The sequence below is a fragment of the Hemicordylus capensis genome, chromosome 7 (assembly GCF_027244095.1).
Source record: "Hemicordylus capensis ecotype Gifberg chromosome 7, rHemCap1.1.pri, whole genome shotgun sequence".
Lineage (NCBI taxonomy): Eukaryota > Metazoa > Chordata > Lepidosauria > Squamata > Cordylidae > Hemicordylus > Hemicordylus capensis.
The window spans coordinates 20,595,688-20,615,509 of NC_069663.1; the positions used below are offsets into that span (position 1 = coordinate 20,595,688).

Here is a 19,822-nt window from a genome sequence, read left to right on the forward strand (position 1 = left end):
GGGCTGAAAGCATGTGGTCCTTGGGTGACTACTCTGTGGTTGCCTGATGGACCCATAACCGCTGTCTGTGTTGGGAGGCTTTTGCCTTGGCTGTGCATTAAGATATTCTTTCCTACTACAGAACATTTTCATTCCAACCCCATGATGAAGGATACAATTCAGACACCTATTGATAATCCGCTAAGAGTTATCTTAACTCTGATGATAGATGTGAGGCTGTGGGTGGGAATTACAGAGAAACAAGTAGGGATCTGCAGCAAAATGTGACAGTATATCCCTGGTTTCTCAGAAGAGTTCACACATTCACAATCATACAATCAAACACACAATTGTTTTTATTTTATGGAGAGTTAGCCCACACACCAAGAGCTTAAATGTGTCAAACCCCTTCATCTGCTGAAATACAGAAGTGTGGAATAGCTGGTGAGAAGCAAAAGAGGTTGTGACTGTCTTGAGAGAGTATTCCTCAGGCTGAGAAACTCTTTTTGTTCAAGCCCTCCTTCCCCGACTCCTGGCCACTGAGTTTCATTAGCCCCACCCACCTGGCTGTCTGTTAAGTGCCCTTTGAGTCCTTGAACATTCTGCTCCATTGAGTTACACTAGAGTGGTTTGGAGGAGGGCATGCTTAGCCTCCTTATGGGTTTTTCTTCTCCAGGTTTTTTGAAACCAGCATATTTGCAGGTTACTCTGGATCTGCCAATTCCTCTGAAACAGAAATGGGGAGGGGGGGAACGCCCTCTGAGAAAAGTAGTCCCCCCACCAACCTGCCTTCCATTTCTGTTTCAGAAATCTAACATGTGGGACACAGCTCACCCACCCAGAAATGCACTTTACCCCTTCCATGCCCTGCTCAACCTTTTGTTCCTGTTGTTGCCACTGCCTGTACCTTTAAGAGGTGCACGGAAGAGGGGATTTCAGTGGATGCAGCTTGTCATGCAGGGAAAAGTAAAGCTGCACCTCCTGAAATTCCCTCTACCTATGCATCTTTTAATGGTACAGAAGTCCTGTCCTCTTTTCCATAGGGCAGCCTTAGTCAATGCTGCCGGCATTCCCCTTAGCACAGAGCGCAAGATTTTTATAACCTCAATTCTGTAAAAGATTAAGATTCTCGAAGGAGCCATGAGGCTGTCTGGATTTGTAAAATACTGTTTATTTCTTTCAGAATACAAAGTCAGATGGGTTAAAGTCATTAAACACTAGCTTTATTGTGGGACCAGAGATGTTCAAAAACCCAGCATTTTTCTGGAATAATACCGCCAGCCTGATAGGGAGGCAAGTCTTCAGTCTTTGCTCGGCTGGACTGTCCAGAGAGATCACTGTGGAGTTTTCTATCTGCCCCGCACACATTCAGACGCAGGCACACCTGTCACACACACACACACACACACACACACACACACGTGCATGTGCACGCAGAAGAAAGAGGTACTTAAAGAAGTTAGGAAGCAAATTGTGGCTTTTTAAAATGTAACATTTATCTGACCCCTATTTACAAAACAAGCGAAAATTGCTCATTTACGAAACTATTGATAAATGATGAGACTGAAATGGGCACCTCTTCAGCGTGTACTTGGCTTTGTCAGTACTAAAATGTGTACATTTCGCTTATGCTTACCGCGTTGGGGCTGAAACCAATTTTGCTTCTATTGCCTAAATTGGAAATGCAGTGGAGCTTACAGTTTCAGTCACTTGAGAATTTGATATGAGACTTCATGATCATTCATGATAGTTTTACGATTATGTTTTATTTGAGCCTTTTGGGTTGTGTTAGCAAGAGAGGCAAGAGTCCAATGTATTGCAATACATAAATGTGATACCTTTTAAGCATGGATTCAGCTGGATCATATCTGAATGGGATTCAGCTGAATCCATGCTTAAAAGGCGCATGCAGATAGGAAAAGCACATGCCAAATGAGATTGCACGTGGCAAGGTTCCCTCACAGTATAAATCATCTCTGCATGTAGAAAGCTAGCACACCAAGCTACAACTCTTTCCCTTGCATACTAGCTTTCTACGTGAGGTTTCCCCCCCCCAAAAAAATGTGGGCTTCATTCAACCATATGATCCCCAACTGCAATCTGAACTGGTCCAATCCTGTACCAGAGGCCTTTCCTGCATATTAGGAGTGTCTGGCCAATCTCATGCAGTGTTTTTGCCACCTCTCTCTTTCTCAGTTGAAAAAAGAATTAAAAAACATTTCATTAGTGTGGCCAGGCGTATTTGTATAAGTGATGTATATTGGTGTAAGTGATTTATACAAATGATTTCTCAAAAGCGGCTTTTTGTTGTCGAAACCCAATTTTAGGGGTCTGCTTTTGACACCCAAGCACTCGAGGCTGAAACCTACCGGGGGAACCAAAATGTTGCGCTGAATTTTAAACACTCCAGTATTCAAACTCTGTAGCAGAGTGCCTGCTTTTGCATGCATAAGATCTCTGGTTCAAAGCTGGCCCCTTTAACTGGATCTTGGGGACCAACTGGAAGCAACATATCACTGTAGGAACATCGGAAGCTGCCTTCTCCTAAGTCAGACCATTGGTCCATCCAGCTCAGTGTTGTTGGCACCAGGGCTACACAACTTTGGCCCTCCAGCTGGTTTTTGACTACAACTCCCATCATCCCCAGCCACAGTGGCCAATAGTCAAGGATAATGGGAGTTCTAGTCCAGCATCTGCAGGAGGGCTGAAGATTTTGAACCCTGACTGGCAGTGACTTGCCAAGATTTCAGGCTGGGGTCTTTCCCATCCTCACCTAGAAATGTTGCCAAGGATTGAACCTGGGACCTTCTGCATGCAAAGGTGGAACATAAGAAGCTGCCAAATACTGAGTCAGACCATTGGTCCAGCTAGCTCAGTACTGTCTACCCAGACTGGCAGCATCTTCTCCAAGGTTGCAGGCAGGAGTCTCTCTCAGCCCTGTTACTGAACTATGGCCTCATCCTGGTCTGGTGGCCTTTTTCCTTTGCAAAATAGCAGCCATGAGGCCCACAGTGTGATGAGCAGAGAGTGCTTCACCCATTTATGATACACTGTTTTTGACTAGCACTGACAGATCTCTGTTGTTTCGTGGCAAGAAAAGTCTCCTGTAATACTTTCTTGATATTGCTAGACGGGTACAAAGGGGCTATGGGATGGAGAAGTATGATACTCAGAGAACTGAAGCCGGTTTTGAAAGGAGGATTGCTGCTCCTGGTGTGGGCACCATCCCACTTTCGCCTTTGGTAAACAGGTCTGGCAGGTTCCCGTATTGCTCCAAAAAACCTGCAACACCTGTTTGACCAGAGGTGACCAACCATTTCAAACTCTCTTTAAAAACTATTTGCAGCCAATTCATGTTTAAGTGTTTGTGTTGCTGGCCTGTTAACAATCTGTCAGGCTTCAACAATCTGTCAAGCGTCTTGCAGCCATGGTCACGTGGTTCTTTGCAGTGTTGTTCAGGCTCAACCACAGGTACACTGGATCCAAGCACATACTGAAAGCTTCACTTGGATCTGCTCCAGCCATGTGGTAGAATCTTGAGGTGCTAGAGTAGACCATAACCAGGGTTTCATAACCTTGGGCCCCCAGATGTAGTTGGACTACAACTCCCAGAATCCCCAGCTACAAAGGCCATGCCTGGGGATTCTGGGAGTTGTAGTCCAGCAAGATCTGGGGGCCCAAGGTTAAGAAACCCTGGACCATACTATTTCAGGCTGCAGTGGGGGGTTGCCATTTCTGTGTTTTTTTTAAAAGAAGCCCTTGGAAGTAAAACAACCCAAAACCTAGAGCAGCAGAAGCTCATTTTTCACTTGCAGGGTATTAATTTTTATGTAGGAAAGCATTTTTTTTTTTTAAAGGGACACACACACCCGCACCCTGAAGTGGTACAATAAATTCTTCCACTTCATTCCACTTCATCTGTAGGTCAGACGTGACAATGAAAATCTAACTACACTTAGGGAATAAGTCTGTTTTTGCTCCCTGGAGTTTACTTCTGAGCAGATGCAACTCCATATCTTTGGATGGGTTGTTGGCCGTGAATCTCCCCCAAATCCTACCCTCCCTCCAAATACAAAGCATATTTGGGGTGTGTTTTTAATATACTTTTGCAATAAATAGAATATAATTTTCCCTGGAGTGTTAGAAATTAATAGGGTTAGGTGTTTGGGGTCCTGTAGGAGGAATTAGCTTGGTTACAAAGCTTGGAGGGAACAAAGATGAAAGCAAACGGATTTCATCTCTAGATAACAGCTGCTTTTTTTCAAAAAGTTGCTCTAGAAAACAGTACCTATTGGATAGTGCCTATAGAGCACCAACCAGGAATCCCGAGGAGCAGGCCCCTCTTCATGGGCACCTATTTGTTGCCCCTGGTGAAAACTATCTCACTGTTAGGGTGGCCGGATGGGAAACAGGACAAGACTATATCTTTAAGGGATGCACAGAGGAGGGAATTTTGGCAGGTGCAGCTTTTCTTCTGTTTGGAATTCCCTATTCTATGCGTCTCTTAAAGGTACAGGAGCCCTGTTCCCCCCCCCCCGCCAAATCTGGCTGCTCTACTCACTGGGTGCAGGGGTGGTGGTGACGAGACGCCCTCACCAGCTGTGCTCATGAATTCTCAATGCTTTGCTTGATATTGATTTGACAGTTGTTCGCTCAGCAAAGCACTAATTTTTTTTCCTGTACAGTACTACAGACACAGGGCACGTGTGTGCCAGAGATGGGGGAATGGGACAGAGCTTTGATCTTAAAAAGAAGAGCTTGATTCTGTAAACACACTTCTCCGCGAATCTTGCAGTCACACAGATGCTTGCCTTCCTAATAGGGGGAAGCTTTTCCCGGCATCGGGAAAAGCTTCACCTTCACCTTTTATTTATTTATTTATATCTGTGTAATAAACCGCTTTGGGAATTTTAGTTGAAAAGCGGTATATAAATATTCATTGTATTGTATGTGATGGCCCGGTTGTTGCAAAAATCCAGGGCCAGGGAAGAAGATGGAACCCTACTCCTAGCTGTATCCCCTTTGGTCGTTGTGGCTGGGGATGATGGGAGTTGTAGTCCAACAGCATCTGGGAACCCAAGGCTGAGAATCCCAGCCTCCCCACTCCCCCTTTCACAGAGATACAAAATTTGCAAGTGAAGTTATTGACTTATTAGCTACTGGACACACCAAGGCCAAGGCGCCGCTCCTGAAAACGTTCACACAGGTCAATCCCCACAAGGTGGCAGATTCACTGGAAACACATATCTCTGTGATTCCAGCAGGCTTACACACGTATTGGATTGGGCCTCGTGGGGACGTTTGGTCCCAGGGCACCACAGTTGCCAACCCCAAGGCGTTCAAGATAACGAATTCATGCTTCACCTATTTAGCTTACAAATCATAAGAGGGTTTAAAAAAACAACAACAGAACAGAACGAACACTGGCTGGGTTCTTGTTGTTCGTCTTCCAGATAACAAGTGGCTCCGTTTCTCTTATATCACCCAGGAGGACATTTACGACAGTAGAGCCAGGATTCTTTCCCAGCCACGTGACTCCAGAAACTTGTGACTGCTGCATTTGATTTCCACAGCGCTGCTTCCAGAGCCATCAAAGGCAGCTTTGTTGCTGGGGGTGACGTGCCCGAGATCACAGTCCAGTTTTAGCCAAGGAGACGGGGGTCCTTTGCCGCACAGATCTCTTCACCAGGAGTCTCATCTCCACTGCCATGTTCGAGGAAGTAAAAGAGCCCATGTTGAAGAGCAGACCTCAGTGCCAAGGCCAGACAGTGAGTCAGTAGCAGAGCAGGGCGGAAGCTGCTGATCTGTATCCAGCCTTTTCTCTGGCCCCTAAGGCCGTTTTGCACGTGATGATGGCGATGCTTGGAACACAGCACTTGTGAATGCCATTAATCCAGTGCAGAAAGCAGGAGAGATCCTTTTGAAATGGAATGTACATTCTTATTAGCAGAGGTCTGCCATCCACTTTAGAATTGCAGGATAGGTAAAAATTGATCTTTTTTGGGGGGGGGGGTCGCTGGGGAACGTGGCTTGACTGGACATTCACTAGGTGCAAAAATGGCAGCAGAAGCCCCTCCCTCCCTCATCTCTCCCGTCTTTCTAGACCACATGCTTCTATGGTGGGGGAGAGTGGTGAGGATGCTTGGTTGGTGTGTCAACAAATCACCTCTAAGCATCTTTCTGCTTGTTGGATTAAGGACAGTGCTCGTCAAGGCTTGTGGGCTGGGCTCCCAGGACTTAGTGCTTTCTGAAAGTTGGATCTGGAATGTGAAATGCAGGTGTCTAGAGATCATTTTTGAGAAGGTAAGAAACTCTCAGACTGCGCGGGAGGAGGCGATGGTCAACCCCTCCTGTATTCTACCAAAAGAAAACCACAGGGCTCTTTCGGCACCAGGAGTCGAAATGGACTGGACGCCACACTTTACCTTTACCTTTAAGAAACAGCAGGGATCCTTCCTGAGCAGGAGGAGAGGACCATCTCTACCTCCCAGTGCAAATGACAGAAGACCTGTTTTTCTCCCAGGGGTGTCCTTAGGGGGTGAATGGCTCTGTCCGAGCCCCAAATCTCATCAGCTCCCCCGCTCCCCCGTGTCCTCTTCCAGAAAGGAAGGGCAGTTATGAAAGCACCTGCAGAGAGCAGGAGACAGAGCACATAACCTCACGTAGCTCTCTGCTGCTTCCAGGTGCTGTATTATAATCTTAGATACTTTAAAAATCCAGAATGATTCACGGGAGTGTGTGATTGAATTTAATTATCAGGAGCGGGGCCCTTTGGGCCCTGGCCCCACATCTTTTAAGCACCTAGCAACACCCCTCTTCTTTCCTAAGCCCTGTGCCAGAAGGGCTGAGGGAAGAGAGGGGATTGCTGGCGACCTCAAATCATGGCTGGCTAGTGAGGAAAGCCCAAGTTTGTGGATCCTGGGCGAAACGGACATTTTGGATTGACTGGGCCAGATCTGTGACTGGTGTTCTTCGGCACTGGGATCTGACGTACGCGAATCCGCAAAGGTTGCCCCCTTTCATGGGCGGACACACAGGGCCAGGAGTCTGGTCTGGATCTGTTGACCTCAGAATCTAGAGCAACTTCCTGTCTCCGTGTGCCCCGAATGTGTACATCAATGGCCTGAAGCCACCCTCTCTTGACCATCCTGACGGTGAGGCCTAGAGCGTTTTGAAAAGGGGGCAAGAGGGAAACGAAGTTGCTTTAGAGTGATCTTCGGTCTGCCTCCTGGAAAGGAGGGAACAAGCCCATGGGGTCTTCAGAGAGCGTGAGCATCCGGACGTGGGCCAAAATGAATTCGGTTGGCGTGGCTGGCTCTCCTCTCAGTGGGACTGACTGGGTAGCCAGGCCTGGCTAGGGGCTCATTAGACTGCGATAGTTCCAATGGGTGGAGGTCCATGGGAGCTGCCATGGTGGTGGTGGGGAGGAAAGGTCTTATTTGACTCGGATCTCCGCATATTCAGCCAGCTCCTCTGTCAGGGTGTAGCTGTCCTTGGTAGACAACTTGGTGAAGTCTATGTTGGCGTAGTCAATGCCCAGGTCCTTGGTCAAGAGCCGTTTGTCTCGTCCATACTGGAGGAGGAGGAGGAGAGAAGATGATGACGACAAGGTTAACATGATGACCCTGAAGAATCGGACATCGAAACGCAGGAAGCTGCCTTGTAATGAATCTGACCGTTGGTCCATCTAGCACAGTGTTGTTCACACCAAGGCCGTCTTGCAGATGTTGAACGACAGCTCCCATCATCCCTGACTGTTGGACACTGTGGCTAGGGATGATGGGAGTTGTAGTCCAGCAACAGCAGGAGGCCAAAGTCGTGCAGATCTGGCCTACACTGACCGGCAGCAGCTCTCCAAGATTTCAGGCTCAGGGGTCACTCCCAGTCAGTGTTCCTTCCCCCTTACAGGGATTCCCAGATGTTGTTGACTACAGCTCCCAGAATCCCCAGCTGCGATGGCTTGTGCTGGGGGATTGTGGGAGTTGTAGTCAACAACATCTGGGAATCCCTGTTAGAGGGAACACTGGACCCAAGATTGAGAAGTTTAAGGCACTGCTACCTTGGCCGGATGAAGTCCAACAACATCTGGGGATTATGGGAGTTGTAGTCCCAACAACATCTGGGAATCCCTGTTAGAGGGAACACTGTTCCCAGCCATATCTGGAGATGCCAGAGATTGAACCTGGGGCTTTCTGCATGCAGAGCAGAGGGTCTACCACTGAGCTTCATCCAGGCTGCACAACTTCAGCTCTCCTGCCGAAGCGGGACTAGAGCTCCCATCATCCCTGACTGTTGGCCATGGGATGATGGGAGTTGTAGTCCAAAAATAAGCTATTGCTGAGGATTTCTAGCTGGTGAGCTGAAGCTGGCCTGTAGCTTTGGTGAGGCTGCCCTAGTTGCTCTCTGTGGGATCTTCTACCTGTACGAGTGCCCGTTTGAAAAGAAATATGTAAATAAACCAAATTGCACTCTCATCCAAAGGGACTAAACCCAATACCACTAGCTCTGTAACTTTCAGCCCTTGAGGAAGATGGGAGCATGTAATGCTATTTCTTTCAAGGTGCATAGTATTTGTTTTCTGGGGGAAAGTGCTGTGGTTCAGAACTCTCTGGAATTCTCCCCCCCGCCCAACCCCAGTCTCTGAAGCATGGAGATTTGCTGCAGTTTTTCAGTGGCGAGGGGGGGAAATGCCCTCGGCACATTGCTCTGTTCTTATTTCCTAAGAACAGATTTTGCTGGCAGACACAGTCTCACGTTTTCACAAGACAGACACAAAACAAAGCTGAGGAATTGCCATAACCAAGACAGGGGTCCCACAGATCCTAGGCTGTATCAGGGATGAGGTTGTTCAGAAAGACAATGCTTTGACACAGAGAATCAAGGGTATTTTCAGAGGTGATCGTACGAGCAACTTTAGGGCCTTCCTCGTAGTATTGGGCAATTGTTGCTAATGAAAGATAGAGAGCGGTGAAGCGCCATTTTTAAAATAGATATACATTTACCCAATGTAAGTATTAATAATTTTTTTTTTAAACCCAGACAATGTGGTCTTTCTATATGGCAGCAAAGTGTAGGATATCCGAAGCTTTTTATGCAAGTTTCAAGTGTGATCTGACTCACAGAAACATAGGATGCTGCCATATCCTGAGTCAGACCATTGGTCCATCTAGCTTGGTATTGTCGCACCAGGCCTGCTCAACTTTGGCCGCCCAGTTGTTTTTGGACTACAACTCCCATAATCCCCAGCCACAGTGGCCAATAGCCAGGGATTATGGGAGTTATAGCCAAGAACTGCAGGAGGGCCCAAGTTGAGCAGGCCTGGTCTACACAGACTGGCAGTGGCTTCTCCAAGGCTGCAGGCAGGAGTCTCTCTCAGCCTTATCTTGGAGATGCTGCCAGGGAGAGAACTTGGAACCTTCTCCATGCAAGCATACAGGTGCTCTTCCCAGAGTGGCCCCAGCCCTTAAAGGGAAAATCTTACAGTGCTCACACATGTCTCCCATTTAAATGCAAACCAGGGTAGATCCTGCTTAGCAAAGGGGACAACTCATACTTGCTACCACAAGACCAGCCTGTTGTAGGCTGCCATGCTACTTCCTGGTGCAATCTTTCCCTCCGTACACACACCGAGCAGGGGCCTCCTGCAATTTTCACAGTGCCATCTGCTGGCAAGCTTTTGCATGCTGAGGAAAACCCATCCCTTTTCATTACCACTTTGGTGACAACTGGGGGAAAGGATGGGTTTTCCTTGCAATGCAAGAGCTGGCCAGCAGGTGGAGCTGTGAAAATCACGCAAGGTCCCTACTCGGCTTGTGTACAGAGGGTGAGATTGTGCTAGGAAGTCGCGCAGAAGCCAGCAGCAGCATGTGTACGGGAGTAAGATTGTGCTTGGAACTTGAGTGAAAGCTTTGAATATCCTGCCCTCTCAGTTCACCAGTCACTTGGGGGGCAGTTGAGGGCTGCTGGTTAGGGGTCCAAACAGGAGTCCATACTGTTCTGCATAGTCTCTCTGGTATAGGCCAGGCACAGTCTGATCACTGGGGATGACGGATACTCGAATGGGCAGGCAGATGGCTGTTCCAGGTACTTTCAATCAGTGTTCCCTCTAACAAAAATTCCCAGACATTGTTGACTACAACGGCCTTTTGCTTGGGGATTATGGGAGTTGTAGTCTACAACATCTGGGAAGCCCTGTTAGAGGGAACACAGCTTCCAAAGGAAGTTGCAGCTTCTTGCCAGGTAAGTGACTCTCCAATGGGATTTTTGTTTACGTCTAGGGAAGGGGCACCATGACAGCAGAAGATAAGCAGTCGGCAGAAGCATGTGTTGAGACCCCAGGGTGCTAAAGCCCCTTTTGAGACTAGCACAGTCTGCCAGTGTGCTTGCTTCTGTGCACACTGCAAAGACTTCACCGGCCTTCAGGGCCTCTGAGGGAAACAAACCCCTGCAATAGCAGCCATGGGCTTCTCGGTCCTCAGAGAGGGCGGGAGAGAGCGTGGGATGGGAGAGAGCCAGACACCACGTACACAAAATGCAGAAGACACATGGAAAGGGGAAGTCCGTGCTTACCTGCCCGGGTCAGTGGCTCTGCAGGGAGCAGATCTCCTTGGACTATTAGAAAAGGAACAGCAGTCACTAGTGACCAGAGTTGGGAAGGACATCCTCGCTGGCCCTAGCCAGAGCTAGTGAGGAGAGGCGAGGTGGTGGGCTTGGGGTACCAGAAGAGGTGGAAGACAGGGGCATCATTGGGGGTGGCCCATGGGGCACTGGCCCCTAATGCATTGCTCAGAGCCCCAAATCTCAGCAGCCACCTCCCTCCTCCTAGGAACAGAGGAAGCTGCCTTCTACCGAGTCAGACCATTGGTCCATCTAGCTCAGTATGGTCTACACCAGGGATTCTCAACGTTGGGTCTCCAGATGTTATTCGACTTCAACTCCCATAATCCCCACCCCGGTGGCCTTCAGTTGGGGATTATGGGAGTTGAAGTCCAATAACATCTGGGGACCCAACGTTGAGAATCCCTGGTCTACACCAGGCCTGCTCAACTTTGGCCCTCCTGCAGATGTTGGCCTACAACTCCCATAATCCCTGGCTATTGGCCACTGTGGCTGGGGATTATGGGAGCTGTAGTCCAAAAACAGCTGGAGGTCCAAGTTGAGCAGGTCCGGTCTACACAGACTGGTGGCGGCTTCTCCAAGGTTGTAGGCAGGAGCCTCTCCCAGCCCTTGGAATGGAACTTGGGATCTTCTCATGCAAGCAGGCAGGTGCTCTTCCAAAAGCGGCTCCCTCCCGTGAGGGGAATATCTCACAGTGCTCATACATGTGGTCTCCCATTCAAATGCAAACCAGGGTGGGTCCTGCTTAGCAGAGGGGACAATTCATGCCTGCTACCACAAGACCGGCTCTCCTTCATGACCTCTTCCAGAAAGAAAGTGCAGCAGTGGAGGCATCTGCAGAGAGCCCGGGAAAGAGCTCCCAGCCTCGCCCAGCTCTCTCCTAATTCAACCTTCATGGGTGCTGTATTATTTATTTAAAAATGTCTTGAATACTGCCTCCTCCAAAGACTCCAATAACAATAACAAATTTTTTAAAAAATAAAGGGCAAAAGCCTGGCGGAAAAGGTAGGTCTTGAGAAGGGCTTTAAAAGCCACCAAGGAGGGGCTGAATGAATCTGGTGGGGAAGGGTGTTCCAAAGAAGAGGGGTGGCCACCGAGAAGGCCCTATCCCACTATACGCTATACCAGGGCCCGGGACACGAAGGAGGGCCAAGTGAGAGGACCTCACAGGGCGGGATACAACCAGCCAAGAGAGGTGATCCCGGAGATATCCAGGTGCTCAGCCCATATGGGTTTTGTAGGTGAGAACCAGCACTTTGAATTGGACCCAGAAGTCTTTGATTATAATATTGGAGACTTCTGAGAACAGACATGATTATTCTCGGGAGGGTCTGATGGAGCTTCGTTGTCAGAAGAGAGCCTGAGCTCCAGATCCTTGAAGCACCTAGCAATGCCTTGGTGGAAGGTCTGGCCCACCGAGAGGGTATCCTTTGTCCGCTCCCCAGAGGATTTGGAGGCAGGCTCCAGATGTAAGAGCAACGGTTGAAGGAGTTTGACAGGGAGATCGCTCCTAAGGTGGGGCAACCTTTTCAGGGCCGGGACCAACCGTCATCTGGCTCCTCCTTTCCCAGCACTACCGCCTCCTTCACCTGGCTGCATCGGAGGCGAGGGGGGGTGGGTCAGGCAGGGCAGCAAGGTTCCCTCCATCCGCTGGGCTCAACTGCCATTTGTTTCTACACTGGTCTACACTGATTGGCAGCAGATTTCCAGGGTTGCATGCAGGCGTCTTTCCCAGCCCTACCGGGAGATGCCAGGGAGTAAAACCGAGACCCCCTGTGTGCAAGCATGCAGATGCTCTCCCACTGAGCTACGACCCCTGCCCCTATGGGGAACATCTTACGATGCTCACATGTAGTCTCCCATCCAAATGCAAACCAAGGAAGACCCTGCTTAGCAAAGGGGACGAGTCATGCTCACTTCCACAAGACCAGCTCTCATCCCCAAATGGAACTCATGCTGGTGCATGTGGGGTTCCCCAGGTACCATCCATCCAGGCATTGATCACATTTAAAAAAAAAAAAAAATCTGAAATGGGCTTTAGTAATATGCTGACTGTACAATTGGGGTCTGTACATCGGCATCTGCTGGACAGAGTCAGCACTTAGAAAGTTCATCAGTACCTCGGATTTCTCCAGATTGCCCGGAGTCCTGTAGTCTCCACTGAAGACGACGGGAGGATTTTCCGTCTGCATGAAGCTCGAACTTTCATTCATGTTTTTCCTGGGCATGGAAAGTGACAATATGAACTCACAATAGGGAATGGTGGTGACCCTTTCTCTAACCAACACCTCTACTTTGGCTAGGGCTGGCTGTGTATTTAACACAATTAACCAGAGGCCCGCATGCCATGTCAATTTACCACAACATCTGCAGTCATGATGGATCAGTAATGAGGATCAGTTAAACCTATTAGTGGTTTAATGGGTAGTTTACATAACAGTAAACTTGATCAGCACACTTTCACAGCCTGGAGCATTTCTAGATGGGGCTTTTTTTGCTCATTTCTCCTCTAGAATGGAAGGTGTGCATTAGGGATGTGCACGAATCATTTTTTAAAAAATTCGAATCGGATTTGGATTGGATTCGAATCAAATTTCAAAAATTCATTTCAGATTCAAATTGAATTCAAAAATTTGTTTTGAATTTGAATGGATTCAAGCCTGTTTGGGTACTTTGTTAAACAAATCAGGGTTTCAAATTCAAATGTAATTGCCCTTTTAAGGGGTGAATCGATTTGAATTTGAATCATTTAAATCACCCAGATTCGAGTTGAATCAATTTGAATTTGAATAGCTTTGCATATTGCTAGTGTTCGTTCACATATCGGCCAGATTTACCCCCAAGTCCCTGTGCTATCAGGGAACACTCCAAACACAATTCAGGTTTTTCATTGCACTTGCACAACCCGATTTATGTCCAGGATTAAAAAATCCACTTTTTGCGTCAGTTTTTGGGGGCAAATTCGAACTCGCAGTATAGCCTCACAGTAAAGCCTGTTGTCTGGAAATGCTCCCGGTAGCTACTAGGCAATCTCTCGATTAATGATCAAACCTTGCCACTGTTTACAAATCCTTAATTGTTTTCTGTTTGCAAATACTTCTTCAATACCCTCATCCCCCCCGTCGGTGATGGGCAGATAATTCAAGCTTGTTTATGCGTATTATTCAGTGATTGCGATGGGACTGAAATAATTTTAAATCCAATTACTTCTGCCTAATTGGATTGTAGACTGGGCTCTAAAAGTCCACTAAGGGTATAATAAAGTATTGATTTGTTTGTTAGATTATCTGTGGATCCAGGAGGGAGACAGACTCAAATCTTCTTCGCTTTGGTTCCTTTGAAATGGAGTTGGGGACCGGGGGTGGTCCTTTCATGAGGTGAGGCAGTAGCCTCTAGTGGTGCCAGAAAGGAGGCAAGACCCCCCCACCCTACCACCAGAGCAGCTCTTCAGCTCCGATCTGACCCCTGAAAGTTTGCAAGGAAAGTCCACACATTTGTGTTCATCGCCCAGTGGCTAAATCCGGACCGTGCATTCTGACATGGTTAAGGGAGCCTGCCTGGGGCTGGTTATGAAGCCCGAATGGAAAAAATGGTGGGTTGTGATTGGCTGGCAAACTGGAAACAGAAATCATGGCTCAAGGGGGTTCCTTCATTCAGACTGTGGTGACAACAGAAGGACCCAAACATCACTGAATTGTGTTGTAAGGAAAGTGTCTATGGTCCCAGGCCTGACTCTCCTAGGGAGCAGAGGTCCTGCCTCTGGCATTCAATGCACCATCCCCTCACCCGGAGTTTCAGGCCGTGGGCAGAACGTAGGGACAGAGGAAGCTGCCATATACTGAGTCAGACCCTTGGTCCATCCAGCTCAATATTGTCTTCACAGACTGGCAGCGGCTTCTCCAAGGTTGCAGGCAGGAGTCTCTCTCAGCCCTATCTTGGAGATGCTGCCAGGGAGGGAACTTGGAACTAGGGATTATTATTATTGTTGTTGTTGTTACATTTATATCCTGCTCTTCCTCCAAGGAGCCCAGAGCAGTGTACTACATACTTAAGTTTCTCTTTCACAACAACCCTGTGAAATAGGTTAGGCTGAGAGAGAAGTGACTGGCCCAGAGTCACCCAGCAAGCATCATGGCTGAATGGGGATTTGAACTCGAGTGTCCCTGGTCCTAGTCCAGCACTCTAACCACTACACCATGCTGGCTCTGGATGCACACAAAATTAGCACGAATCAATTTGAATCCAAATATAATCTGATTCGATTTGATTCCACTAAACAGACTGAAGAGTAGTTTGAATTGATTGAAATTCACCCAAATTCGAATTGAGTTCAGACATATTCGAATTAAATTTGGGTGAATCTCCACCCTGTTCAGTGAAACCAAGTTTGATTTGGATTTGAATCAATTTGTGCGAATTTTGTGCACATCCCTACTTGGAACCTTCTACATGTAAGTATGCAGGTGCTCTTCCCAGAGCAGCCCCATTTCCTAAAAGGAATATCTTACAGTGCTCACACATGTAGTCTCCCATTCAAATGCAAACCAGGGTGGACCCTGCTTAACAAAAGGGACAATCTATGCTTGCTACCACCACAAGACCAGCTCCCCTTCCTTTTCTACAAAAGATAGGGAGAAGAACTTACTTTTTCCTGGTCTGGCTGACATAGCACACCACGGCTATGAGGATGGCAAAGGCTACCACGGCACCTACAGGCCCCACTTTTGCCCACATCAGACTGTCTGGAAAAGAAAAAGAGACACACAAAGAATTCGCAATGAGACAGCCCCCTTGCTCCAATCGCCCTGTAGAGAGCAAGCTATAAAAAGCCAGAAAGGTTCTAGGGCAGGGTTTCTTAACCTTGGGCCCCCAGATGTTGATGGACTACAACTCCCATCATCCCCAGCCACAATGGACATGGCCGGGGATGATGGGAGTTGTAGTCCATCAACATCTGGGGGCCCAAGGTTAAGAAACCCTGCTCTAGGGCCTAGCCCCCAAACAGGCGGGGTGATGAGTTCATTGCCGAAGGGAAACATCTAGCTGAATCTGTTTCCTCCACCTGCAGCTTGTGGGGTCTGCTTCATTAATGGCTTTTTGATGGCCCAAAGAAGTGACTTCAATGAGCATTGATCATGAATGATGGATGCAGTAGAGAGCACGGACAGAGAGACATCTCTCTCCCTCTCTCCCAACACTAGAACCAGGGGTCATCCCATGAAACTGAAGGTCGGAGAATTTAGGACCGACAAAAGGAAGCACTTTTTTCACACCACGCGTAATTAATTTATGGGATTCTTTGCCAATGGAATGTGGTGATGGCCACCAGCTTGGATGGCTTTAAAAGGGGCTTAGACAAATCCATGGAGGACACTTGGAGGGCCCCTACCAGCTGGTATGTTTGGAAAAAACTAAAGAAGAACCTTAAAAAGCACCACGAGTCTCCCATGAAGAAACTGAACCTGTCGTGCAGGGTAGGCCACCCTGACTCTCCAGCTGCTGCTGAACTACAACTCCCATCACCCACAGCTGAAGCTGTGGATGATGGGAGTTGTAGTTCAGAAAGAGCTGGAGAGCCAAGGAAGGCCCACCCCTGTTTAGGGGCTGCCCCTAGAACTTCCTGGATCTGGAAGAAGTGGGGAGCTACACCTGGAAATTACAGAACACGGAAACGTCATGGCTGAGATGGGGATTGTGGCCAATATGGTGAGGAGTGGGGCAAAGAGGCAGCAGCACGGAGGCAGTGGAGCCAGGAAAGAAACAGAGGCACCACCGGCAGCATGTTGGGCCAGTGGTGCAACTCCTCAGAGGCTCAGGAGAGTACTGCTGGGGCTCTCACTCGAGTGGTGGAACTGCAGCTGCTGGTTCTTGGTGCCGTAGAGGTTCCGGGCAGAGCAGACGATGTAGAGCTGTGAGTCGACCTCCCCGCGCAGGGTCAGGATGCTGGTGATGGTGTAGCCGTTCTTCTGGGAGTACACAAACTCCCGGTCGGTCTCGTTCACCGTCACGTTGCGGGTGGGGAGCTCGAAGGTGATCACCGACTCCGGGTTCGACTTTGCCGCGCAGATGCACTGCACGGTATCCCGTGCAGCGGTGCACTTGGATTCCTGAAGGATAATGGGAGGAACTGCAGAGAGGGAGAGGGAGAAAGAGGCAGAGGTACAGCAGAGGCCCCGATCCAGCTGGAAAGCAGAGCTGCATGTGGACAGCGCAAAGGGAGTAGGCGCCATCGCACCTTGCCTAGTTAATTGCCATCACAGCAGTAGGTGGACATCGCAAATATGACATATACAGAAATGTCCACCTACTGCTTGCTGCCTCTCTAGCAGAGCTTGGGCCACCCTCCAGCTTCTCCCCCTTATCAGACAAGGGGGCTGGTTGGGGGGGCAATAAGGTAAGCCTTTAAAAGGGCAATTCAATTCGAATTTGATTTGAGAGCCGTTTGGCAACTTTAAAAAACCATTCAGGGCTCCTGGTTGGTTAAAAAGGCGCCAAGACAGGATTGAATCAATTCCAATTTGATTCGAATTTTCGGACCAGATTCTAATTAAAAACAAATTCTTGAAATTTGATTCGAAACCGAAACAAATAAAAAAATTGGTTGCATGCACATCTCTGCTGAAGAACCAAATGCATTTTTCTAAAATGTTGGGAGGCAAGTGAGAATGATGGGGAGGGGAAAGGTAGTCCTTTAATGCAGAAGTTCTCGACGCTGGGTCCCCAGCTCTTGGACTACAACTCCCATCATCCCCAGCCACAATGGCCACAGATCATGGAGATGAAGGGAGTTGTAGCACAGCAACATCCGGGCATCCAAAAACCCTAGCTTCTGTAAAGGTCTTGGCTGCCCCCAAAGCCAGCGGGGCATCAGGGAAAGGAAGGAAGGGAAGGAAGAAGTGTGGCTCCAGGGGCTACACAGCCCTCCATGTGTTTCTGTACTAGAGCTCCCATCATCTCCAGTCACAGTGGCGAATAGTCAGGCATTGTGGGAGTTGTAGTCCAACATCTACAGGAGGGGCAAAGTTGTGCAGCCTCAATTGTGCATCTGCACAGTGCGGGCGGAAAAGCCTTCTGCACATTCGGAGATGAATGTTCTTTCTTACTGTTGGGTAATTCCAAGGGTAACAGAATCAGGCAGGCATGTTACCACTTATGCCATAAGCAAATTTCCAGGTTGATATTCCAAGTTGAGAAGTACTTTTTCACACGACACATAATCAACTTGTGGAATTCTCTGCCACAAGATGTGGTGGTGGCTACTAGTTTGGATGACTTTAAGAGGGGTTTGGATAACTTCATGGAGGTTATCCCTCATTGATAGACCAATGGTTACTAGTCAGAGGGCTCTAGGCTACCTCCAGCCTCAAAGGCAGGATGCCTCTGAGTACCAGTTGCAGGGGAGTAACAGCAGGAGAGAGGGCATGCCCTCAACTCCAGCCTGTAGGCTTCCAGCAGCATCTGGTGGGCCACTGTGCGAAACAGGATGCTGGATTAGATGGGCCTTGGGCCTGATCCAGCAGGGCTGTTCTTATGTATACATGCGCATTGGCAAGAGAATGTCTCATATTATAAGGCCATATCAATTTTGCTTGGGGCTACTGTCATGGAAATAGTGGCAATGGGCCTGATTCCGTTACCCTTGGAATCACCTCATTGTCATATCATGTGCTTGCGGGCTCATGGTTGGCACTCACACTCCACAGTGAGGTTGAAGGCCGTGCTGCGCTGGCCAAACTGGTTCTCTGCTATGCAGCAGTATTCCCCGTCGTCCTCGTGTGACACGGATGCGAACTCCAGCGTCACCTGGTTCTGATAGACCCCCATCGTCACTGCCTTCTTGTCCTTGTAGATGGTGATCGTGGGCTCGGGGTTGCTCTGCGAGCTGCAAAGGATGCTCACGGGCTCTCCCTCCACCGCCACCACCGATACGTTCACGACAGGTTTCCATGGCGCGTCTGCAAGGCGGGAAAACCAAGAGGGGATGTGCATCACCTACCAAAGGGCCACCCACATTTCTACCTCCCACCTAAGGGCCACCCTCAGCAAATTTCAAACAGCGCCCCCCACACCACCGCCATCTGAGGAGGTCTTTGAGACCGATCCGGCCCTTGCAAACGTCTCGATTCGCCGCATTCTCCTTACAAAGCTCGCAAGAAGCACGGAAAGGGAAGATCAAATGGTCTCACTGACTCCTCTGCAGTTAATGAAATCAGACGCCCTTGCATTTGTTTGGATGAGAACAGAATGTATTACAGGTCTAGATACTGGGAAATCAGCATCTTTATGCCCTGTCCATATCTTAACCTCTACGCTGTATACTGTCTCTCAGCATGGGGGCCCTACTCTGCAGGGTTCAGAGACTGTAGCCACTCACACATCACAGCCAAGGCCAGAGAATGGTTCTCCTTGCCATGGATATTCTCTGCTACGCAAGTGTAGATGCCGTCCTCTAGGTAAGTGATGTTGTCTAGATGCAGGGTGAGATTCCCTCCCACATCCTCATGCAGGACATCCTCTTCTCTAAGCCACGAGATCACAGCCATGGGGTTGCTGTCCACGGAGCACACCAGGACGACGTCTGTGCCCTGTATGACCTCCACAGAGGAGTTCACTTGTGTGATACGGGGCATGTCTGCAGAGGAAAGCCAAGGAGATCAGCTTTGGACACATTTTCAGGTATGAAAGTTCATCTGTGTCTTTAATTGCAAAATAGATCTATTAGCTAATTAAAAAAATAATTAAAGGAAATCACTCATTAAAGCCTCTCTCCTGGCAGGAAATAGGAACTGATTAAGGGGCAATTAAATTATTCACTCTGACCTGCAGTTGTGCTGAACAGAAAGAAATGTACAGGGTCAGAAGCTGCATGGAGGAAGTTTCTAATGAAAGTTGCAAGGGACATTTGTGGAATGGAACTTCCTTCTGAGTACTTACTATGAATAGTTATATTCCACTCTTCAACAAAAGTTCCCAAAGCAGATTACATAGAAAAATAAATAATACATAAGTAATATGGTCCCCTGTCCACAAAGGGCTCACCATCTATAAAGAAACACAAGATAGGCACCAGCAACAGCCACTGGAGGGATGCTGTGCTGGGGCTGGATAGGGCCATTTGCTCTCCCCCTGCTAAATGTAAGAGAATCACCACTTTAAAAGGTGTCTCTTTGCTCAGTAAACATGACAGATGGATCTTGGCCCTTGGGATAGCCAACATGGTGCAGTG

General features: G+C 48.5%; 1 protein-coding gene across 5 annotated transcripts in view; it reads right to left on the reverse strand.

The window, feature by feature from the left end:
* Positions 1-1,130: 1,130 nt before the first annotated feature.
* The window catches only part of LOC128332934 (myelin-associated glycoprotein-like), a 63,324-nt gene continuing 44,632 nt past the window's right edge, over positions 1,131-19,822 (reverse strand). For 3 of the 5 annotated variants that reach the window (XM_053267760.1, XM_053267758.1, XM_053267759.1), the window contains 6 exons: positions 18,971-19,228; positions 18,291-18,551; positions 16,436-16,723; positions 15,242-15,338; positions 12,717-12,816; positions 1,131-7,552 (listed from right to left, as the gene is read on the reverse strand). In XM_053267760.1, the coding sequence (XP_053123735.1) occupies positions 7,415-7,552; positions 12,717-12,816; positions 15,242-15,338; positions 16,436-16,723; positions 18,291-18,551; positions 18,971-19,228 (1,142 nt within the window). In that variant the 3' untranslated portion in view covers positions 1,131-7,414. Of the gene's footprint in view, positions 7,553-10,548; positions 10,591-12,716; positions 12,817-15,241; positions 15,339-16,435; positions 16,724-18,290; positions 18,552-18,970; positions 19,229-19,822 lie in introns of all 5 variants that reach the window. The other 2 variants (XR_008310787.1, XM_053267761.1) reach the window with 2 other exon arrangements.